The sequence below is a fragment of the Euleptes europaea genome, chromosome 7 (assembly GCF_029931775.1).
Source record: "Euleptes europaea isolate rEulEur1 chromosome 7, rEulEur1.hap1, whole genome shotgun sequence".
Classification (NCBI taxonomy): Eukaryota; Metazoa; Chordata; class Lepidosauria; order Squamata; family Sphaerodactylidae; genus Euleptes; species Euleptes europaea.
This window is the reverse complement of record NC_079318.1, coordinates 47,107,011-47,125,984: the sequence shown is the minus strand read 5'-3', so window position 1 is coordinate 47,125,984 and position 18,974 is coordinate 47,107,011. Positions and strand designations below refer to the sequence as shown.

General features: G+C 40.8%; 1 protein-coding gene across 1 annotated transcript in view; it reads left to right on the top strand.

The window, feature by feature from the left end:
• MIA3 (MIA SH3 domain ER export factor 3) overlaps positions 1–18,974 on the top strand; it is a 64,975-nt gene that overhangs the window by 30,246 nt on the left and 15,755 nt on the right. The window contains exons 8-17 of the mRNA XM_056852329.1: positions 2,658–2,679; positions 3,867–3,955; positions 4,157–4,234; positions 4,835–4,945; positions 7,766–7,837; positions 8,180–8,284; positions 11,757–11,879; positions 11,990–12,092; positions 12,598–12,653; positions 12,739–12,829. Coding sequence (XP_056708307.1) covers positions 2,658–2,679; positions 3,867–3,955; positions 4,157–4,234; positions 4,835–4,945; positions 7,766–7,837; positions 8,180–8,284; positions 11,757–11,879; positions 11,990–12,092; positions 12,598–12,653; positions 12,739–12,829 — 850 coding nt within the window. The remainder of the gene's footprint in view (positions 1–2,657; positions 2,680–3,866; positions 3,956–4,156; positions 4,235–4,834; positions 4,946–7,765; positions 7,838–8,179; positions 8,285–11,756; positions 11,880–11,989; positions 12,093–12,597; positions 12,654–12,738; positions 12,830–18,974) is intronic.

The following is an 18,974-nucleotide window of genomic DNA, read 5'->3' as shown; positions in this document are numbered from 1 at the left end:
CTGTTCTGCAGAAAGCTCAGGGCATCTATCATTGTAAAAGCGTGGTTTGTAGGGCTGTTCGATTAAGAACATAAGAAGAGCCCTTCTGGATCAGACGAGTGGTCCATCTAGTCCAGCATCCTGTCTCTCACAGTGGCCAAGCAGTTCCTGTCTCTCCATCCTAATTTCAGTGCAAGTTTGTACTGTACAAATTAAGGTTGCAGTGGCTTTCAGTGTGTTTTGCTTAAGGAAACAATACAAAGCTGGAGATAGGTCCCATGACTACATTGGTACTCAGTGGCTTGGTGTTGCCTTGTGCCGCAACATTTCCCCTCTGTGTTTAGGTTGAGCTGTACATTAATGGCAACATTGAAGCCTTGTTTGAGATCCTCAGATTTGATCATTTGAGCAACTCAGGTCAGTTATGCATGGTCGGTTTAGCCTCCTTCATTCCCTGTTTCAGCCAGGGTCAAGTTTTTGAAAATGCACGTTACCTCATTCCTTTTTGGCTCAAACCCGTTTCAACCTTAAATGAACTAGGGTTTTCCCATTCCTCTTCTTGCCCGAGTCAAACGGTCATTTTCATTTCATTTCGTTTCATTAACCTTTATTGGCATACCAAAAGACAGAGATAGAAAAAAACAACAATATACCTCCAAAGGGCAATACACATAAGTTACAAATCGGGTTAATAAAACTTTTCTTGTTCTTTAAGAACTCCTGTAAGAAATTCAGCCACGGTAGCCGTAATTTTAGGGTCATGGTCACTCAAAAGAAATTTGCATTTCACTTCATTACTCCTGTATGTCTTGTACTGGAGCAAGAGTCAAACGGTCTTTCCTAGCTCATCCCAGATTCAGAGAGCGAGCATATGCTTTCCTCGCGTTTCGCTTCTCCCTCCCCTTCCAAACCCCTCTTCTGTTCTGTTTACTGATAGCCATACAGGGGAAGCAGCAAAGATTGGCTTCTCTCACAGCCAATCAAGAAGAAGTGTGTAAAGAGGCAGGGATTCAATTGCTTCCTGCTTCCTGGGAGCTCTTTCTGGGAGAAAGAAAGGCTTTTTTAAAACAAGGCTTGGATTTGGGGGGGGGGCTTCTTTCAAATGGCTCCATTTTTTGTTTTTTGTCCTTAAAATGCTTTTTTATGCGGCAGTTGGGTCTGGGGGGAAGGAAATGCTCTCTCATGAGGTGAGCCAATCACAGACCAGCAATTAAAGGGGTGGGACTTGATTTGAACTTGGGAGACTGCTTTTCTGTATTCATGCCTCCGATTTGCACACAGTTTATTCTCTGATCATTCAAGCCAATGCGTACAGTTTTCCCCAACCCAGGTTGCTTTGATCCTGGCTGAAACAGGGAATAAAGAAGGGTAAAGTGAGTACTCGGATGAATGTTGGATATGCCAATAAAGGTATCTGAACTGGGTAAAGTGAGTATGCATAATCGGCCTCAGTGTATTTTCAAAGTACAGCTTGCTGTAGTAATACCCTTGGGTTTGTATCTACTGTGATTTAAACATACTTTGAGGCTTACATGTAATAGAAAATTTTTTCAAGGCAGAGGAAATGTGGTACCTGTGTTGGTAAGACAAGTGGCAATTGCCTTAAACAGCTGAATCCATCAGTTGCACTGTAGACAATACAAATGCATCCAGTTTATCCAAGTCATCCCATAAAATTATTGATATCCTTTTAAATATCAGGAATAATCTCTTCCACTACATAAATAACATGGAGACTACTAAGATAATTTTTCCTGTCACTATAATTTTTAAAACTGAAGAGGCAAAGTATGATGCTACAAAGGCCCGTGATCTTCTGAGTGCTATTTTCTGTACTGTGCTGCCCTGTCCCATTTGCCAAACCTTTTCCGATTGCATGTCTGTTGATTGTTTTGTGCTACTTTGTCACTGTATTTTTTTCATGTTCCTTTTCTTATCTTGCATAATGTGACTTATCTTAATGTAGCCAGCTTGTAAATAAACTGGATTCTGGATCCCAACCAGAGATCTAAAATATGTTGAACAGGTTGCATAGAAAATGTATTTTACAGTTCTAGAAAATTGAACATTGCATCACTTGAAAACAAAAAATGTAGCAGTTGATAAAGCAAACATGAGCTGTGGGAATGGTCTAATTTTGCTAAATACAGTTGCTACGTGGTCTCCCTTTTAAGTAATTGGGTTCACTCCATTTGAAATTGGTATATGATATATGACTAAATGATTTGATGATTAGCTGTATCTCAGAAAGGGTGGTAGGGAGAACAGTCAGCCATATATGGAATTTTTGTATATTGAGGATACATACTTAACTACAATATTACACTAAACATAAATTTTGATTTCATTTCAGTTTACATTTTTATAATTTTGTTTACAGTTTTGAAATAAAATGTAACTAACTTAATGACACCCACAGAGCAGTTGAGTAATCGGACCTTTATCTTGACTTTGAAGTAAGACACTGACCTAGAAGCTGTTTTTAGAATATGCTTTAAGCTTGCTTGTGTAATGTCACTTGACACTTGCATTGGAAGCAGTACAAGTGTGGATATTTTTGTGAGGATAACAGAAATTGCTGTTCTGTTATCAGAAAGGCTTATTTTTCATTGTTGAATGATGTCAATAAATAGCTTAATCTTTTTCATAACGCTGTTCCCTTTCCTTTACCTTTGTAGGTAAAGAGTAGAATGTACCAAGGTAGGATACTTTTTTTCTCCTTTGTCATTCATTCATTACCTTTTTTCCTTTATATTGCGAGCTGCTTTGGTTTCCCCAAATGGGCTTAGTATAATCTAAGGCACATAATAAATGAAATTCTGATGCCATTCTTATGTTTGATAACTAAGGACCAGCCACCATGAGAATTAAAAAAAAGTCTTCAAAACAGGGCTAACTACAGGGTATAATTCTGCAAATCCTTGGGGGGGTTTACAAAAAAATGCAATGTTTAAGGAGGAAGCAAAAAACATTAAAAGTGGTGTCTATGCATGTCAGGAATAAAGAAAAATGAAGGACTTCAGGGGACATTTTGGTTTGCCATAGCTCTTAGAAATGGCGACTAACTTTGAGGCAGTGCTGTCAGCCCATTGCACCATGAGAAGGGAGTAGGGGAATGGGATTTTCATAATCTTGTAGGCTTCACTTGTCACTTGGGCACTTTGGTCTTTTACACATAGTGAACTTCAGATGTGTTAACACTCATATGAGGGTTGAGAGTCAGATAGTTCTGTATGCAGGCCTAAAGTGCATCCTCACACACAATTAAGTGTCCTTTCCAGCTGTAGGTCCTTTGTTAGATCCAGCTCTGGACCATTCCCTGCCTTCAGCAGAGAGTTTTCTAGGGCTGCACTGGGAAAGGGAAGTCTGAAAATACTGGTGTATGTGCAGATCTTTGTATCTTTGCGTCTTCCAGTAGCTGCTTCTTAGGTGAACTATAGTTGTGCTTCCTCCTTCGCTGTTTCCAAGGCAAGTCACTGAATATACACTTTGTTGGAGCCTCTGGAGGTGTCTTTAAAGAAAACGAGTTCCTTTCTCATCCCAAACATATATCTCATGGTGTGGTAGCACTATGCATGTGATGTATTCAGGGGCCTTAAATAGCTCTCTTCCTGCCCTGGAGCCATTTATTTAAACCATCTCCCTTCTTTCTTTCCCAGCTTCATCAGTGCTGCGGAAGCATTGTCATTGATTTGACCTATTCTGTAATATATGGACTTCAGTACTTAAGTTGCTTATCCCAGAAATTCATCATTAGTGGCCATACTTGGAAATAGTTGACTCATAATTGTAAAGATAGATGAGATATGCATAAGTTATCAAAAGTTGGTTTTTGTAGTCTAGTGCTGTAGTAATTCCACATTTGCTCTTGCTTTTCTTTTTCCTAGTGACAGAAAATCAACTTGTTGAAAAAATTAAAACTCTCATAAAAGAAAAGACAGAAATCTTAGAAAAGATGTCACAATATGATCAAAAGGTATTGTGCTTTCTGCATGTGTCTTATTTTGTAGTTAAAAACTTACTATCAATGTTTGCATATGTAAAGTATGTCTGCTATTTATTCTCTTTCTCTTTATGAAATAATGGAGAGGATTGTGACTTAAACATGGGTAATAAATACAATAAATATTAATATCCATCTACTTCTTGTGTTTGTTTGTTTTTACTTCGTATCAAGATAAGGGAAGCAAAGAAATCTGTGGAAAAGACCCAGAAACAGAATACACATCTCTCTGATGAAGCTGCCGGGCTTAAGGTAAAAAACAAATACCTTAAATAAATGGTATGTTAAAAGTATACAAGCCCTGACCTGGATGGCCTGGCTGCCTGATCTTGTCAGATCTCATAAGCTAAGCAGGGTCAGTCCTGGCTAGTATTTGGATAGGAGACCACCAAGGAATTCCAGGGTCATTATGTAAAGCAGTGGTTCCCAACCTTTTTTTGACCAGGGACCACTAGGACCTTTTTGTTCAGTGCAGGGACCCCAAGGTTCAAAATAAAAATTCAGAGAATTTGAAAATAAACTTTAATCATAACTGTTAGTTAAACTTTAAGCTTAGAATAATATTTGAATCTATATTTTTATAATAGAGAACTTTTAATTGAAAATATTAATTTATTATGGGTTTATAACTTTGTTTCGTGGACCTTAATTTAGTTCTCGCGGACCCCTGGGGGTCCACGGACCCCTGGTTGGGAACCAGTGATGTAAAGGAAGGCAGTGGCAAATCACCTCTGTTAGTCTCTTGCCTTGAAAACCCTACTGGGTTACGATAAGTCCGCTACAACTTGACGGCACTTTACATACCAAAGTATACAAATAAAATAAATTTACTAATTGTGATTTTTGTTATAGGACACATTAAAGAAGCTTAAAGAAACAAACAGCTTTTTAGATGATAAAGTGAGAAACTTACACATAATGCTAGAAATGGAGAAAGAGCACAACTTGAAGAAACAAGAACAGGTAAGCAAACATTTCGGAAACTACATTTTCAACTGAGTTTGGGGGTTTGACAACGTTTTATGTAATGAGGGTCTTCACTTCTTGGGAAGTGACTCTGTCTTTGTCATTCCACCTCATTAGAATTTTCTGTAAAATAGTGGGCCTGAGGTTAGGGGAGGGGTAAGGTAACTTTGTTGCTTTCATCTTAATTGGGAGATGTTTGTTGTACTTGATGGGAAATTCTTGTTTTATTATTGTTTAATGCTATTGTATACTGGTTTGTTTATTCATTGCATCATAGTAAGCTATCTTGATGGGGGTTTTTTTATAATTTTTTTATTGAATTTTACAATACAAAAAAGAAAAAGAAAAAAAGAAAATATATATATATATAAAAGGGTATTCACATAACATATTCAGTACATTTCAGTTTTTAATACACTCATCAAAAAATACCCTTTCCCCCCACCCACCAAAAGTGACCCATCACCATGACTTCCGAAGAAGTGTCCGGTAGTTTTATTTATTAGTTATCTAAAATTTAATATTACTTAAAACATAATTTTCTATAACTCACTAAATAACAAAGTAAAATCCATTTTTGCCATCTTGTCCCAATATGAGGTGGCCTTAGACCATGTTTGCTTAAATTCTTCCAAATCCTTTCCGTGCAGAAATTCCGTTAATCTGGCCATCCTCATATATAACCACAATTTCTCTCTCCAATCTGTAATTGAAGGTTTACTTGTTTGTTTCCAAACTTTAGCTATCACAATCCTTGCAGCAGCAAAACTATATTGGCAAATAATCCTATCCCGATCATGAATATCATTTGTGGGTATTCCCAGTAAACAAAATAATGGTTTCCTTTTCACTTTACTATTAATCAGATTATTTGTTTCTTTCACTATTTTTTTCCAAATTTTTTAAAAAAATTTGCAGGTCCACCAGACATGCATATAAGATCCTCTTTCTTTTCCACATTTCCAACAGATTCCTTTATCCTGACTGTTCATCTTAGATATCATAATTGGAGTTATATGCCATCTGTAAAACATTTTATAGAGATTTTCTCTAATGTCATTGGTTAGTGTAAATTTAAACTCCCTCTTCCATAAATTTTCCCATTTATCCAAGTCTATGTTAAATCCTAAATCCTGCATCCATTTGATCATGACTGGTTTAATTCTTTCTTGTTCTGAATTAATTGTAATCAATAATTTGTACATCCTACCAATCATTCCTTTATTTCCTTTATCTAATATCTTTTCTAACTCGGATTTATTTTTACTAAATCCAAGTTGACTGTCTTTATTAAAAATATCTTGTAGTTTATAATATAAAAACCAGTCTTTTATATTTAATTCTTCCCTACTTTTTAAGACCCATTTATTCTCCTTCCATTCAATAATACCCCTATACATCTCTATATCTAAATTTAACTGTATTCCCCTCTTCATATATGCTTCTATTGGGTTAATCCATCCCGGAGTCCTATTTTCCAAAATCTTCTTGTATTTTGTCCAAATTTGGAATAACCCAGCTCTAATAATATGAATTTTAAAATCCCTATTTACCTTTTCCTTTTCATACCATAAATATGCATGCCAACCATATTGAAGATTATACCCTTCTAACTCTAATAATCGATAATTTTCTAATTTAATCCAAGTTTTTAACCAGAGAAAACAGGAAGCCTCATAATATTGTTGCAAATCAGGTAAACCTAATCCTCCTGTTTCTCTTAATTGAATCAAATTTTTATACGCTATTCTATGTTTTCCTTTTCCCCACAGAAATTTTAGAATATCCTTTTTCCAAATTTTAAAAACGTTAAACCCCTTAATAATCGGTAAATTTTGAAATAAGAAAAGCATCCTGGGTAATACCATCATTTTAATTACCGATACTCTACCCCACAACGATAAAGGTATTTTTTCCCAATTTGTCGCCATGTTTTTTCATAATTATTTTTAAATAGGTTAAAATTATTAGAAGTTAACCATATTCCCAAATATTTTACTTTGTGTTCTATATCAAAACCTGTTATTCTCGCTAATTCTTGCTGCTGTAAGAGTGTGACATTTTTAACCAATATTTTAGTTTTACTTTTATTTATTTTAAAACCTGCAAGTTTTCCGTAAACCTCAATCATTTTGCTCCATTTGAGTAATAGGATCAGTTAAAAAACACACTAAATCATCTGCATATGCCTTAACTTTATAAGGATTTCTCCCTATTTTATAACCTACAGTCTCTACGTTCTTGCTAATTTTTCTCATCAATACTTCTAATTTAATAATAAATAGCAATGGTGAAAGAGGGCACCCTTGTCTGGTGCCCTTTTGTATTTCAAATTGTGAGGATAATTCCCCATTGATTAGTAGCTTAGCAGTTTGACAAGTATAAATATTTCCAATAACCTTTTGAAATTTATCACCAAAACCCATGTATTCTAGCACTTTCCTCATGAAGTTCCAATTTACATTGTCAAACGCTTTTTCTGCATCTAAAAATATCATTGCAAAAGGTGTATTATCAAATTCTGCATATTCTAATAAATCTAAGACTACTCTAACATTTTGACTAATTAACCTCCCTGGAAGAAATCCTGCTTGGTCTTCATGTATAATAATATTTAGAATTTTCTTCAATCTGTTCGCTAAAATCATTACAAACATTTTATAATAATTTATAAACCATTTATTCTGAAAATGTATATGCTGCCTCTCTAGAGACCTTCTGAAGGCACCTAACCAAATATGTGTAGAGTGTGCTGTCGGAATAACTGAAATTTCCAAATTTTCTAGCTAACATATGTGACAATACTTATTGTCATAGATCACAGAAACCCAGAAGTCTTTGGAGAAACTCCAAGAAGTAATCGTACTGCATTCTGTAGAGCTTTCTGAGGTAAACCATTTAAAGCTTGATTACAAAGTGTTCTGACTGAATTCTGAGAGTCTTGTCAATGGAGGGGAGAGTATCTGGGAATGGAATTGTCCTCCACCCCACCCCCGCCCCCACAGCCATAAACTTAGAGAACTGTGAAAAGCCAGGCATGGCTATGCTGAAGTTTTTGCAGAATGCTTCCTTTTTCCAGGAAAAGGAACAGTACATGCCCTCTCTGTTCCTCAGAAGCAGCACGCTTTCAGAGCTCTGCTCTTCCTCTCTTTTAAAGTCTATGTTTTGGTATAATCTGTCAATTTCACACGACTGTCACCTCAACCTAAAAATCATTCATGGAAATTTTAGGTGCAGGTAGCTCTCAATGAAGCTAAACTAAGTGAAGAAAAGGTGAAGTCTGAGTTGCATCGTGTCCAAGAAGAGAATGCAAGACTGAAAAAGAGCAAGGAACAGGTAAGTGTTGTGTTCATGAAACCACATTTATTCTATGAAGTATTTCTGCCACTTCCCAGGCAGGTTCTTTATGCAGCCATTTACTGTTATTCCTAAAGTAATCTTTAGCTTTGGTACAGTATTAGACTATGAACATTGCCTATTGCATTTAAATACAATTTGGGGATATGAGTAACGCTGTAGGAAACTGAGGAATGGGATTGGGCAGAAGTTGACTGGTGCTAAGGAAGGAAGTAGAGTGATGCAGATACCTGGTTGTTGTTGTGAGTGACAAGAGATGCCCATGGGAAGTTGTGGGAGGACTGTCATATTAAGTAACCAAGGACGGTCATGTGCAGAGATGGTGAACTTATTTGGAGATAGTAGCAAAAGGTAACCGTTTTCTGTGTAAATAAAGTTTGATTCTTATCAGTGGACTCTTCCTGTACTCAAGCTAACAGGAAGCAATGTGTCTTTCTTGAACTACCTCAGTCATGTTGGCCCTTCTCAAGCCTTATGTGTTTCAATACATTTTCCATTTTTGTCATAGTGTATGTTTTTTTTGGGGGGAGGGGTAATTCCTCCTATCCTGGTTTAGGCTGGTCATTGCAAAACCAGTCCTGAACCCTAAACTCTACTGCTAGAATATTGACTTTTGCAAAAGACTTGGGGCCATTTTTAGAGTGCAAATGAAACTTGATTATGATACTTCAGGTTACTGGCAGAAACAGCTGTGTTTTCCACAAGGAATAATTAGTCTTCTTCCTGTTTGTAGCCATTTTGCATCAGGCTATGCCCGAATAGACAACTGTACATACAAATAGCTGATGACAGATCAGAGAAGCTTTTAAGAGGTTTGCCTTGGTGCTTGCTACTCAGAGGAAAAAGTGGAAGACTAATGAGAAGTGTAGGTAAACTTGCTGCCTTTGTTCTGTTTCAAGATTGCAAAGGGAACAGCCATGGCTATAAAGGGTGGCTTTTTCTTTCTGTTTTTAATGTTTTAAATATTTTGTGATATAGTTGTAGATTGCCTTAACAGCTCCTCAGTGCAGTTGACAGTAAAAACGAATTAACAAAATTTCATAGTTAAAGCAACTAAAATCGATGATGGTAGGACTCATAGAGATGTGTGGGTGTGTCAGTCTTCGGATCTCTAGGTTTATGGCTGTTGTTGCTGCTGTTTGTTTTCCCTGAAGGTGTTGCAGAGAGTCAATTTGAGCCAGTCCATGGTATGAAGTGGTCTATCAGACTTAACAGTTTTTGCAACCACAACCTTTGCTGTCTCCTTGTGCACAGACACTTATAATTAGTGGATTTGTTTTGAAGCCTGGTGCTCTAACAAAATAGTGGGGGTGGGAAATAGAGGAGGAAAAAAGCAGCAGTTCCCCTTAGCCAACCTCCTGCATGAAACTGAAATCAAGTTAACCAAGTCTATTCCAATATAAGCTTTTGTGAGCCAGATTTCACTTCACGTTCATGTTTATTTTTTATTTATATACCTTTCTCACAGGGGCTCAAGTCAGATTACACATAGTGAGTCAGTACAATCAACAAAATGGGACATTCAATAAACAATGCATTAGGACTGTAGAAGTCTGGGGCCAACCAGAAAGAACTGAAGCACAGCATAGGTATCAACATGACACATTAAGTGGTACAGTAATGAGCTGAACCCCATCAGAAGTGAGAAAAATCAGGTCCTTCAAGACCTCCACCTTTCCAGCCAGCATTACCTGTGTCTCTTCAGGATTTAGTTTCAGTTTGTCCGCTTTTAACCAGTTAACAATTTTAAAGTTTTTTTAATAACCAAACTTATAGAAAAAGGGAGGGGGTTAGAAGAGGAGTTATAGCAGAGGGATCCTGTCGTAAATCATTCAATTTTCAGTGCCTTTGTAAGGGAGTAGAATGAACATGGTTGTTACACTTAATGAAAGGTTAGAGAGATCAGAAGTTCCAGTCTCCCATGTGGTGCAGCTATAGAGAGATTTAAAAAATAATAATCCATGGGGGTGCAACATGAAGCATAAGATCTTCAGTAATATGTCTAGGAAGATTAAAATGTTCTCCCCACCAGTTTCTGAATCTTGTGGTTTTTATGTCATATTTTGTTTCTATTTATTCTTTTACATAGAGAGCTGTTTGTCCAGTGTAAATAGCAGAAGGGCATGCCACATGACTGCATATAGTAAATTGTATGACGAGCAAGTGGTTGAGCCCAAGATGGTATAGCTGATGTTTTTAGGTTCCATTATAGTATTGCTTGATTTTATATAGGGCCATAATTTGGTATCCAAGTCTGTTGCAGGGTTGGGTTCCTGGGTTTGTGTTGGTGGTGAAAAGCTGTTTTAAGTTAGGAGGCTGAAGCAGGTCCTCATTTTCTGGTTACCAGTTGGGCTTTATCAGTTTGTTTCTTTACTTCATTCAGCGGGTCTTGTAAAACCTAAGAATGCCTGTTGTAAATTCCTCAGGTGAGAATCCCTCTCTGAGAGATTGGAGCAAATGCAGTTGTAACATAGTGGTTGCCTTTAGACTATGGGGTTTTTTATTTGTTGTGGTAGCTGCAAGTATATGGGAATGTTTGGTGGTTGGTTGGTTTTTGTTATGAGGTGGTACTTTATTTGCCTTTTGCATGGTTTTGCAGTGATATCCAGACAATGTACTTGTTGCTCCCTGCTCAGGTTGATGGTCGGATGAAAATTGTTGAAATTCTGGTAGAATCTTTCAAGAGCTTCATTTCCATGTGTCCAGATGATGAAAAGGTTCGCCAGTGAATCTCAAGTACAGGAAAGGTGTCAGTGGGCAGGAGCTGAGGAAGTGTTGCTGTAAGTGGCCCATGAAGGTGTCTCCACATTGTGGTGCCATATGGGTGCCCATGTCTGTTCTCCTCACCTCAAAATGGAGGCAAAGGAAAAGGCAGAAAACAGGGGCACTGATCATGCTGAAACAAGATGGAACTCGCAGTACATTTGGAACACAAAAAGAGAGCTTGAGGGGATGCCTAGGATACTATAGGAGGAGTTTATAGGATGTTCTTTATCTTCGTAAGCTTCAAAACTGGTCTGGTCCTAGGTTTCTTCTCTAAGCTGGTACAGTTGAAGCATTAATGAAAGAACTTCAGTAGAACGACTGCTGCAGGGATCCTTTGCTTGTTTGTTGACTATCTTTCTCTTGCTGCCGTATAACACTTTGTGCTGTCTATATCTTCTTGCTTGGCTTGTTTTCTTTAGAATGGCAGAAATGTATGTAACTAGGTCACGTTATCAGTTGCCACAGCAAAAGTGTTGTCTTTACAAAGTGTTTCCCCAGAGTGGTGAATGTGTTGCAATTTTGAAACCATTGAAAGCAAAATGGAAACAGCAGTAGTGATTCTGAGCACAGCTTTAACGGGTCTTTTATTTTTAGCTGCTAGACTGAATTATTTCTAAACTTGGAGTATAGCAGGTCTGATGCTCTTGATGTGCCAGTAATACTGATAATATTGTATTGATCTTAGCTGCTCCAAGAAGCAGAAGGCTGGACTGAGAGGCATGCTGAGGTCACTGAGCAGATCAAGATGTATCAGAAATCTCAGAAAGACATTGAAGAAGCACTTGCCTACAAGGACAACGAAATTGAAGTAAGAACTCTTATGAACAGCTGTCTTCTGTGTTCCATGGGCTGTGCGACTGAGCTAATGCATCAAATGTTGCAGTCCTTTGATTGAACGGCTTTCCCCCCCTTCTTTAGGTTTTGACTAACTGCATTATGCAGCTGAAACAGCTTGATGCAGATTCAGAGCCGGATGGGAAGAAGGATGAAGGGAATGATCTGGCCAATGGGGAGCGCTCAGGTATTAAAGCATTAGATAACCTGACTGATTCATGAATGCAGTAACTCCTCATATACACTGTTTTGAGGACGCAAGAGTTGTAAGTCTTTTGAAAGAGAGACAAGCACTTGAACCAGATGGTAATCACCAGTTTAATGAGAAATGCATAATACCATTGTTTAATCTCATAAATTGACATTATGTTGACTTAAAGTGCAGATATAGCAGAATGGCACAATCCCAAGTTATGATGTTGTGCACCTAGTAGTACACTAGATATCTTAGTAAGAGGTTTCCTTTTCAAATTCAGGGTTGTAACTAATGTCAGCAATTCACAAGATAATTAGTTTGGATTAATATGGCACTTCTTTTCTAGCATCAGACATTCACTTAGAGTGACTTTAATGCCTTCAAGTTGAAGTGCACTGTGTTGATACACTTCCCACTTTCACCAAATATGTTAAGTTTGGAAATTTTTACTTAAATATTTGACACAATGGAATAAAATAATTATTTTTCTCTCTAGATACCAGGAATGAAAAGATGAAAAATCAGATTAAGCAGATGATGGATGTTTCACGGGTATGAAGCATTGTCTAGTTAATATAACCTAACCTGAATTTCTATTGCAGTGGAGGCTTATGTGCCATTTTGTTACTCTTCACAGGTAAAAACAACGTTATCCATCATTGAAGAAGACAGAGATCTCTTACGGTCCAAACTAAATGATGAAATAGCAGCAAGACATGAATTAGAAGGTGTGTATAACCAACAATTTAGCATGTAATGGTGTTCAATAAAAACTACTGCACTAGTTCAGCCAGTAAGGTAATTCTCATTCCCACTTCATGTATACTAGAAGCCTGTAGCCAAACGTGTCTAATTCAAATCAACGTGAAACTATCTCTTCCCCAACCCTCTGGTTTTCAGCTGACTTATTTATGTTTATTTAAATTTATGCTACCTTGAAGGCAGTATGCATGATTAAAAATAAAATATCAACAAACCAGAAACCGCATTAAACCCATATAAAAATAACAGTTAACATTTTTTTTAGAGATGTTGCTTTGGCCAAATGAAGACATTTATATATAACTATAAGAAAAGAAATAAAACAATATTAAATAGAATAGCTTCTTAGACAAATATTGGGGATACCTAAATGTGTTTCATATTTTACAATTTGTCTTGAAACTGGGCAAAACTTGATTGCCACCAAAGCCTGGATTCAAACAATAAGATATTGGCTAAAATTATATTTTCAAACTGAGCCAGGTTCCCTTTTATATCTCTTGAAAAGTGAACTTCATTATTTCTCATGGGACATATTGATTAGATCTAGACTCTACCAAATTGGAATTGATTTAGATAATCTTGCTCTGGCCAATGAATCTTACATCTTTAAAAGAATCAAGCAACGTCTCCTTGATGTAGAATTGCAGAATTTTAACCCAGCTCTTCCCCCCATCTGCTCTCCGGTGGCCCTAGGCCTTAATAATGGATCGGGTAAAATGGCTAGGTATCCAGATAACCTAGAGATACCTTCTCAATGCCGCACTTTTCTATTAGCTAGGGTTAACGCATTCCCATCTAAGATGCTCTCAGGCCGATACCTCCAGATCCCTAGACATGAACGCCTATGCACATGCGGTTTAAACTTGTTAGATACAATTGACCACATCCTTTTAGATTGCCCCTTCTATGTGATTCTGCGGGATAAACTGCTATTTAATTTGCTCCAGTACAAGAGATACAGGAGTAATGAAGTGAAATGCAAATTTCTTTTGAGTGACCATGACCCTAAAATTACAGCTACTGTGGCTGAATTTCTTACAGGAGTTCTTAAAGAACAAGAAAAGTTTTATTAACCCGACTTGTAACTTATATGTATTAGCCTTTGAAGGTATATTGTTGTTTTTTCTATCTATGTCTTTTGGTATGCCAATAAAGGTTAATGAAATGAAATGAAAAATAGAATAGCTTTCAAACAACACGCAGAAGTCCAGCCAGACACCCTCCATACACATACAAAAATGAATTATGAAATGCCTGGAAAAATAAAAAATATTTCCATCTGGTGCCTAAAACCTAATAAAGCACCTGGCAAATGTGACATCCTTAGGGACGGTAGGTGACAATGTTTCAGTGACTATAGAAGCAGTGTTCTCAGAATTGCCACGTCAGATGGGTGTAGTAAATCTACAACCCCTTGACATCCTCGCTCACACTTGCAAGACCTCCTTTGACCACTGTTTTCCTTCCTGCCACTAACATATATAGTTTTGCCCCAGTTTGTGTATTCTCCGTGGTTCCTTCAGATTGGATGTGGATTAAATTGCACATTTCCACCAATTTCCCCTTCCCACTGCAGACCACCCTCATGTCATTCTTCAGGGTCCCCTTCAGGGTCCCCAGGAGCAGAATTTTGTGGCTGCATTTGGGGGGGGGCAGCAGGAATGTTTTATTCTGTCACTAGAAAATTAAGCCTGGATGCAGCCCTTTAACAACACATCTTCATCTACTGTGCCACCAGGTCACTGCTTGATCTGCCCCATTTCTGTTATGTATCCTGTCTTTTTTGTGTTATGTTTTTCTTTCACCCCAGAGCATACAGCATGTCCTGATCTTAAGTGCTAAGAAATTTCTGTAGAGCCCTGTATGTGTGTAGTTATTCTTGCTTCAATGTGGTATTTCTATTTCCTTTCCTTAAAGCCTCATTATCCACCTACCCTTCTTTGGGCACCTTGTTCCTTAACTACTTCTGTATCACAGTATCCCCATGCTAGCCCCACCAGCCTGCCCCTATGTGAGGTTGTCCCAACCAGACCGAGAACTGTCCTTCATCTGCTTGGCGCAGGCCAGCCACGGATAAGATTTGTCAGCTTCTAGCAAAATCAAAAGTGAGAGTACTCCCCCTCCCCTCGGGGCATGTAGCCTTCCCGCCCAACAGTCACATGACCCAGGGGGAGGGAGCACTCTCCCCTCCAGTTCTTTCTGCCGCCACAGAGAGAGAACGTGTCTTTAGCTTCTCCTCATTATGGAGTCTATGAAGGTTCCTCTCTTCAAGAAGTAACAGTCCGATTGTCACAAAAAACTGCCTTCCTCATGTAAGAGCTGTGCTAGATCACTCAGAGGGCATTGAAGACTCGGACTGATCGCCTTTACATGGAGTCCACGGCGAGTTTACCTCGAAAGCTTCCACCTTGAAGAAAATTCCCCGTTGGGAAACTCAGCAAGACATCGGAGGTACATTGGCAGAGGCAAATCCTCCCTTCGGCCCTCTAAGTGGTGAAAACTCTCATTAAACTGGCCAGGTTTTCTTGCCTTCATCACTCGGAACACAGAGTCGCCTCGGCGCCGACCCATGCCGACACCGCCTCGGTACCGTTTGGCATCTAACTCATCGACATCTGTCATCCATCGTCATCGATGTCTCTTGGCGTTAAACGACGACGTCTACGGAGCTTGAGGATACGTCTCATGATTCCCTGGTTAGCCCCTCTGCTCCTGTTCAGAGCGGGTCCCAGGATGAGCAACAGCTCCGCACTTAATTCCTTTTGCAGCCGCATAAGGGTGTTGCTATTCTGACTCCGGACAAGCCTCTTCCGAATATCGAAGTTGGCGCGGAGTCTAGGTATGGGTCTGTCTCCATTACGCCTGGAGCTGTTCACACTCTTGGCACCGAACAATTTCTCGGCACCGATCGAGACCCCCTCCGCCTGTCGCGTCCGGTCATCGACGCCGGTCATCTCTTGGAAGTTGCTCCACATCTCGGAGCCGATCTGTTTCTCGGGGCCGGCACTGGTCAAAGTCCCTTGGAAGTTGCTCCGCATCTTGGAGCCGATCTGTTTCTCGGCGCCAACACTCTCGGCGCCTATGTTCTCACCAATCCAATTCGTCACTTGTCAACCTCTTACTCTGGGTCCAGGCGGCGTAGAGGGACCCGTCATAGCAGCTTGTCCTTTACACGATCCTGCAGTCGTCAAACTCGGTCACCTTGCTGCCTCTGACATAGGCATTGCGATGACTCTCACCATCACCCTTAGCATCGGCATCGCCAGCGACACCGCGATGACTCGGCGCCGAGAGCCTTCTCGGAACTGTGCGTTGCCAAGGCAAGACTCCCCCTGGAGACTCCCAACCAAGATCTCCTTCTACATTAAAGAATATGGTCCATTCTGAGTCCGATGCGACGGCTACTCAGGTCTCTGACCCGGAATTCCGCACCTCGCAACCCTCACCTGGGGACATTGCGGGGGATACTAAACCACATCCCTTCCGGGGGATGTGAGATTATATGTAGAATTGATCCGTCTGGCTAAGGTTCTAAAATATATTCCCTCCCTGACGTCTCGGATGACGACCATCATGAGTACATTGCATTCCCCAGAGGCAGGTCCGGTGGCCCTTCCAATGGTTACAAGCATTTGGAGGTCGTCAATTCTAATCGGACCAAGCCAATTTTTGGTCCCTCTTCACCAGAAGAGTTGAGAACCTTTACAAGATCCGCCATGAGGACGGTGATTTTCCGTACCAGTAGCCTGTCCAAAATTCTATGGTGGTCGAAGCCCTGTTGGGCAAATATGGACCTTCCAGCAAGGTCATGGCCTCGTCCATAGTCCTTCGGAGGCATGCATGACTTAACCAGTCCACCCTTCCGTATGACACTCGGTCGTGTATCTAGGACAGTGATGGTGAACCTTTTAGAGACCGAGTGCCCAAACTGCAACCCAAAACCCATTTATTTATAGCGAAGTGCCAACACAGCTGGAAGTCCACATGGGGCTAGGGGTTGCCAGGTCCCTCTTTGCCACCTGCGGGAGGTTTTTGGGGAGGGACTTATATGCCATAGAGTCCAATTGCCAAAGCGGCCATTTTCTCCAGGTGAACTGAAATAGCAGATCTCCTGCTACTACCTGGAGGGTTGCAACCCTGCATGGGCGGCGGAAAGCAGCTGGAGCATAGCCCCCACCCCTTCAGTTTGGTTCCTTTTCCAACTGTTATCTTCATACGAATTAAAGACTGTTGTGCGGGGGGGGGGGCTGATGGTGGGGACAGCCCTCTGCACGCACTCAGAGGCACCTTCGGTTGCATGAACGAGCAGAGTGGAAACCTGAGCTAAGCGAAGGGCTTGGCTCCAGCACAAATGCCAGGCGGGCCCCCATTCGGCCCTCACCGCCAACCCCCTGCCCTGCAGTCACCAACCAGATGGCCACCCAGGCTTCCCACTCCCGGTCCAGCCCCGTCCTGGCTCCGCCTCTTCCAGTCCTTGGCAGAAGGCTCGTCGTTGTCTTCACTTCCGGAATGCGCAGCCGGCGACTGCAGAAAAGGCTCTGGGAAGGAGCCCGGCGCTTCCCGGAGGAACCAGGAAGGCACTGCTGGTCCCCAGCCTCCTCAGCTGGAAGAACGAACTCAGGCAATCTCTGTGCTGGGGTGACGGCTCGCGTACCCACAGAGAGAGCTCTGGCACTCGTACCATAGGTTCGCCACCACTGATCTAGGACCTTGCCCTTGAGGGCACCTCCGTCGCATATTGGGAACCCGCCCTTTGAGGGCACCTCGCTCTTCAGCGATTAAACGATGCCTTGGAGTTTTTGGGCACACCTAGACCAGGAAGGGTCCTAGCCCATCTCTCAACCGCCCTACAAACCTAAGCAGGCGTGGCTAGACACTCGTGTGTTTCACAGACCAGTTGTCTGGTTGTTACAGTATATGATGTCCATCACTGATGGATAATTGGGTTCTCAAAATGATAAAGCATGGATGCTTTATTGAGCTCAAGACGCTGCTTCCCTACCTCTTTCCAGCTTGCACTACGTCGCCGGCTCCCACCCAACTCCTACAGGAGGTTCAGGAACTTCTGGGGAAAGGGGCCATCCGGGAGGTCCCCTCTGAGGATTGGGACTACGGGACTATTCCCATTTCTACCTAGTTGACAGAAAGAGGGGGAGCGCCCCTCTCTAGACCTGGGGAATTGACTACACTGTCAAGATCCACAAATTCATATGTTAAATACCCAAGGTCCTACCACTCCCAGATAAGCAGATGTGGTTTGCCGTTGGGCTTGCGTGATGCATATTGCACATTGCAATCCACAAGACTGCGGACGCTGTTGCGTTTTCTCTGCAAGGGCAAGCACTATGGATATGCAGTTCGCCCTTGGTCGTGCTAATGCACCTCGCACCTTCATGAAGTGCTTATCTGTGGGAGTTACACACCTGGCCCTGCAGGGATGTGTCATTTTCCATACTTAGACGACTGGCCGATAGTCGGTTACTCAGAGCTTGCCTTTGCTAGTCAGACGGAAGTTTTATTTTCCGTCCTAACCGACCTGGGTCTCCTGGTCAACTATAAAAGTCTCCATTGACCTCTTCTAAGGCCATAGATTCATGGTACCCACTTGCACTTGGTCACAGCTTGAGCTTACCTTCTAATACAGGGAATATGCTCCATTTGAAAGTTAGTTAACCTGTTCTAGAAAAGGTTCCAAACGACCTCTAAAATTCACTACTTGAGACTCATGGCTTTCTCCACTGCAGTTGTTGCCTTTGCTCGTTTGCGGATGCTCCCCTTGCGAACTCGGTTTTCGGACAGCGTTCCAGCTGAACATTGACCCTCAATACAGAAAGCTGTCTATCCCTACATCGGTTATTGCCTCCTTGGACTGGTGGTCCTCTTGGCCGGTGTTGCCTTTCAAATACCTGCTCCACAAGCTCGTTTGTTCCTGACGCCTCCTTATCAGGATGGGGCGCTCATACGGCTCTTAAGGCCCATGTTGTATGGCCTGCTCAAGAGTCTACCCTGCACATTAACTTTCTTGAGCTTCATTCTATTAGGCTTGCTCTCTGTTCCTTTGCAGGGGTCCTCGAGGATCGACGTGTTCAGGTCACAATGGACAGCACC